Genomic DNA, 5,416 nt, shown 5'->3' with positions numbered 1-5,416 from the left:
ATGACTAGCATCAGACCAGGGAGACCTGGTTCAAATCCACTCTGTGCCATAAACTTGACTGGGTGGTCTTGGGCCAGCAACAGTCTCTCAGCCTAAATTATACCACAGGGTTGCTGTAAGAAGCAAAGGATGTATATAGATATTACCTTGAGCTTCTTGAAGGAGGGGCGGAATAAAAATTAAATAATTATTTATACTGCCACAGAGGCACTAACAGGATTTTTTGCCTAACTACAAAATGTTCAGCAACTGCAATAAAAAAGGGCAAATACTATACTGGGGATTATTAGGAAGGGGACTGAAAACAAATCAGCCAGTATCATAATGCCCCTGTATAAATCTATGGTGTAGCCTCATTTGGAATACTGTGTAAAGTTCTGGTCAGCACACCTCAAAAAAGATAGCATTGGGAAAGGGCAATTAAAATTATGGTGATGGAACACCTTCCCTATGAAAAATGTTAAAGAGGTTAAGGCTCTTTAGCTTGGAGGATCAACAACTGAGGGGAGACACAATAGAGGTTTACAAAATTATGCATGAGTAGAGAAGAGAAAAAAGTACTTTTCTCCCCGTCTCACAATACATGGGCACTCAATGAAATTAATGACCAGTAGATTTAGAAAAGATAAAAGGAAATACTTCTTCACCGAAAGAGTAATTAACACATGGAATTCTCTGCCACAGGAAGTGGTGGCAGCTACAAGCATGGACAGTACCTGGGTTTTGGCTACTGTGTGACACTGTGTCAGATTGGATGGGCCACTAATAGTCACTGAGCTGCACAGAGAAAGTCTTGTACTGAGGCTCTGCACTGATTGCTGTTTAGTAAATTCATTGCATCAGACTAGATGCAATGGATTTTCTAATCAGAGCAGTCTTTTCCAACTGATGCAATCTGCAGTAAGCCAGCACAGTGGGCAAGGTCCAGAAATGTTGCTATCTGCTGTAAGCCAGCACAGTGGGCAAGGTCCAGAACAAATACCGAAGAGGTGGCTATGTTTGAAAACAAAGCCGCCCACTAGCGGTGAGGGTGAGTGGAACTCAATCTGTGTGTTCTTATGGCATGATGGGATCTGTAGTTCAGCAGCTTTAATTATTAGGCCGCTCTTTATATTTCCATTATTTTGCATTTATATGGCTGTGGCAGCATATACAAACGTACTGCATATCTGAAAGTGTTGCATCAAAATATCAAACTTCACTGTATGCTAGTTCACTGAGTGTATCAGTTATCATTATTAAATTCAGGGGGAGGGAGAGGGGGAGTGATAGTTATCCCAGCAATAACAGCAAAATCTGTGTAGATCAAGATGGGGAGCCGTGTTAGTCTGTCTGTGGCAGCAGAAAGCAGCAAGAGTCCTAAAGTCACTGTTGAGAATCGAAGGACTGCAAATTCCTTTCACTTTGAACTGAAGATTAATGAAAAGACTTATTTTATAAATAAAAAAGGTAAAGGTTCCTGTAGTGTATCCAGCCCTGACAGGGCCGGGCATGTCCAGACTTGTCCAGGGACAAAACCTCAAGCTTCGCGCCGAAAGACAATGGGTCAGTAGGATCCTAGCCCGGCCCAATCAGAGGGCTAGGTCCCAGACCGTGAGGCCAATAGGCCTCTCGGTTACTGTAAATAGCCTATCGGGAAGTGGGGTGTGTGTTATGGTGGTGGGTTCTGTGGGAATATAAGCCGGACTGCGAGCTGGCCAAGGTGTCTTGTTCCTGACTGAATAAAGTATGCTTAGCTGAATCACTCTCCGTCTGCATACTTTTCACTGGCGACGAAGGTGGGATCTGCACTCCCATGAACAACGACCCGGACGCCAATTCGAGCACCGCATCGAGCCCCGACGCCAAGACCGCCGCAAGCCGCTCCGCTCCGCACCCTGGTTCTCCGGCCGCGGCTCATTGCTCCACTCCTGGCTCCGTAACTCGCCCTGCTGACCCCGAGAGCAGCAGCACTTTCCGCGACGCTCCAGCTGCCGCCGCCGTTCCTAAGATACTCCAACCACATGGCCGCCGCACAATGGCGACCAACCAGGGCAACATCGCCGCCTTCAATATCTCCTGCCCCACGGAATGGGAGACCTGGCTCGAGATCCTCAAAAACTACTTTGACTGCAACGACATTGCGGACGAGAGGAAGAAGAAAGCTCATCTCCTGCAATTGTGCGGCATGGACACCGTCCTATTGCTCAAGGACCTCATCGCCCCTAAGAAGACAAAGGATGAGCCTTACTCGGTGCTAGTGAAGGCGTTGACCGACCACCTTTCGCCTAAGCCCACGAAATTTGCCGAGCGCATGGACTTTTGCCTGAGGGTTCAAGGGCCGAACGAGCCAGCCTCCGAGTACTTGGCTGGCCTCAGGCGAGCGGCCACCAATTGCTCCTTCCCGCACCTCATGGGCGAGCAACCTCGAGCATATCAGGTGGTGACAGATAATGGCCAAGTGTATATAAGAAATAGACAGAGGCTCAAAGCTCAGAAAGAGGGGGATAGTAGAGAAAATATCAAAAAAGGAGAAGAGAGGGGAATAGAGAAAAATAGTGAGGTACCAGAATATCATAGGCAACCAATATATGTTACAGCACATGGTAGATCAGTGTTTCGACCTGAAATATATGGATTTTAAAAATTTAATTATTGTTTTAAATATGTTAATATCAATGTAATCATCATTGTTATTTTAACTATGAAAGGGAGATGTGGTGTATATCTCTTTAAGATGAAGTTGTATCGTGCTATACACCTGAAAAGGATTGAGAGAGCCACTCCTCTCCCTCTCCGTTTTTTAAGCCTTCTTCCCTGCAGGTCGGGGCTTGTGTTATTATTGAGGATACTACTAAATAAACAAGGTCACGGACCTGAGCTGTGCTGTACTGGTGTGTATTGGTTGTCGGTCTCCTTGTGGCTAGAAGAGTTACACCGCTCTCTACTGAAAGACATTTCAGCCACCGCATATGAGAAAGCCCATCAAGACCGCCGCACCAAGGCAGTCCACCGCACCCAAATGACTGTCGGCTCTGACACCTCAGACGAGGAAGAGGTTCTACAGGCCCTCCAGCGACACTCATCCTCCAAACCGGGCAAGGCTTCAACCACGTCAGTTCCGTGTGCCAGCTGTGAGGAAGGCCATGAGTGAAAATCGTGCCATTTCCGAAATGCGATCTGCCTCACCTGCAACAAATCGGGGCACATTGCCAGGGTCTGCCGCTCCAAGGGACCACGCCAGAAGTCAACAGCACACCAGACCTCGCCGGACCCGCCCGCCGACCTCCACTCCGTATCGGCCCACTTTCCGCAGCAACCGGTCTGTAACTTGCCCCCTGATGGCCCCAAGAAGATACATGTCACAGTTCTTATAGAGGGGTCCCCCTGCAGCATGGAGATTGACACGGGGTCAACCTACTCCATCATCTCTGCGGATATGCTCCACACGCTATGTCCCTGGGGGGCCCTCCCCTGCGGAAGTCCCAGGGTTTTCGGTTACGGGACTTCAATAAGAACCCTGTGGCGGTGCGGGGTTGGGGCAAGTTCTGGGTGCAGTTCCAAGACTTTAATGGCACCTTAGACCTGCTGGTGGTGGACAGGCCTCTCTCCAGCCTGTTAGGACTCTCTTGGTTCGAGGCCCTGGAACTCTTGGTTAAGGGAATCCATCAGGTCAGGTTGCGGGACTTTGGCACAGTGTGTGCGGAATTTCCCCGTGTCTTTGATGGCACACTGGGGTGGTTCACAGCCCCCCCATATCTCTGGACCTCGACCCAGTGGTGTGGCCCATTCGCATAAAGGCCCAGCTGCTGCCTATAGCAATGAAGCTGAAGATCGAGGCCGAACTCGACCGTCTGGTGGAACAAGGAGTCCTAGAACCAGTTGCGTCGGCCCGGTGGGAGACCCCCATAATTTCCTCAGTAAAGCCAAATGGGGAAGTACGCATTTGTGCGGACTAAGCTGAAGAGCCAGCGCTCTCTGAAGACGTTTCCGTGGTCATGTGACTGGCATGACTAAACACCAAGGCGCACGGAACGCTGTTACCTTCCCACCGAAGTGGTACCTATTTATCTACTTGCAATTTCTTGCTTTCGAACTGCTAGGTTGGCAGGAGCTGCAACTAGAGACGGAAGCACACTCCGTCTTGCGGCACCCGGGTCTCGAACTCCTGACCTTCCACAGCCTGCAGTTCAGCGTCTTAACCACTTGAGCCACCGCAGCTCTTTCATAAATACCTCTGTTTTAATTTTGGTGGTGCAGTTTTAACACTTCGGTTGTGTAATGAGGGAGCTGCGGTGTTTGGTGTTTAGTCACGCCGGCCACATGACCACGGAAACGTCTTCAGACAGCGCTGGCTCTTCGGCTTTGAAACGGAGATGAGCACCGCAACCCTAAAGTTGGACTCGACTGGATTTAGAGCAAGGGAACCTTTACCTTTACCTACGGGGTAATGAGAGGGATCAAAGAAAAAAGTTGTTTTAAACCCTTATTGGATAATTTCGTATCCTCCTTTCAAAAATTCACTATTTGGCGTCTGAAAGAGGAAGTTAATGAACGCAAGCTTTGAAAGCGATGCTAAAATACATGTTTCGGAAATAAATAATGAAAACAACACCTCTGGTAGATCTTCAGGGAGAAAACTCAGGTGCAATCCTAAAAGCGTCTGTGAGACTGACAGCATCTGCGTCCCCAGGAAAGGTCCTTGGTTACATTAGGAAGTCCAGATATTATACTTCATACCCCTCTCAATACCCGTGGCGCTTAACGCTTCGCGTCGAAATTGGTGCGAGTCATCTTTGGGATGGCATCAATGGTCTTGCCTCGGTGAAGAGGCTGCTGGGAGTTGTAGTCCATAGCGTTGCCGTCGGGTCTGTTTCCCGTGGTGCCCTGCGGTTGTTTTCTGACGCTAGGAGCCAGGGTAGAGGATCGCCGTCAGAACGAAGTCGCATCCGCGCTGCTGGGGGAGGGCGGGCCGGCCGGCTGGCCAGGGTGGCAGCAGGCCGGCCGATCCAGGATGGATTCGCGGGTGTCAGAACTGTTTGGGGGCTGCTGCCGGCCCGTGGGGGGCGGGAACGGTGGGGGCCTGCGAGGCCGCGGCGGCAGTGGCTCTGGTGGCGGGTCTTCCAAGGGGAGGAAGAAGAACGGACGACACCGGGGAGGGAAGGCCAACAATCCGCCGTACCTGCCGCCGGAGGTGAGTAGAGCACGTCAAGGGGTCGTGGTGGAATAATGCGTCCTTGGGCTACGAGGGGTGTGTGTGTGTGTGTTTGCAGAGTGCTGGTGGGCTGAACGGGGGGCGAGAGGCGTCTCTCTCCCGCTCCGGATCCTTGTCTCCCTTGGTCTTTGTGGGCTACAGTCGGTTCCGGAGTGCCGTGCCCTGGCTTGGGATAGGGTGCAGGACCCTTGTAAGAAATGTTTGTATGCCTACAGGTGCTAC

General features: G+C 50.5%; 1 protein-coding gene across 1 annotated transcript in view; it reads left to right on the top strand.

The window, feature by feature from the left end:
• Positions 1–4,906: 4,906 nt before the first annotated feature.
• The window catches only part of GTPBP2 (GTP binding protein 2), a 14,715-nt gene continuing 14,205 nt past the window's right edge, over positions 4,907–5,416 (top strand). The window contains exon 1 of the mRNA XM_015421488.1: positions 4,907–5,173. Coding sequence (XP_015276974.1) covers positions 4,994–5,173 — 180 coding nt within the window. The 5' untranslated portion in view covers positions 4,907–4,993. The remainder of the gene's footprint in view (positions 5,174–5,416) is intronic.

This window comes from Gekko japonicus, unplaced genomic scaffold, assembly GCF_001447785.1.
Source record: "Gekko japonicus isolate JY-2015 unplaced genomic scaffold, Gekko_japonicus_V1.1 scaffold1012, whole genome shotgun sequence".
Classification (NCBI taxonomy): Eukaryota; Metazoa; Chordata; class Lepidosauria; order Squamata; family Gekkonidae; genus Gekko; species Gekko japonicus.
Note: the sequence above shows the minus strand (reverse complement) of the source record. Positions and strands in the feature narration are given on the sequence as shown.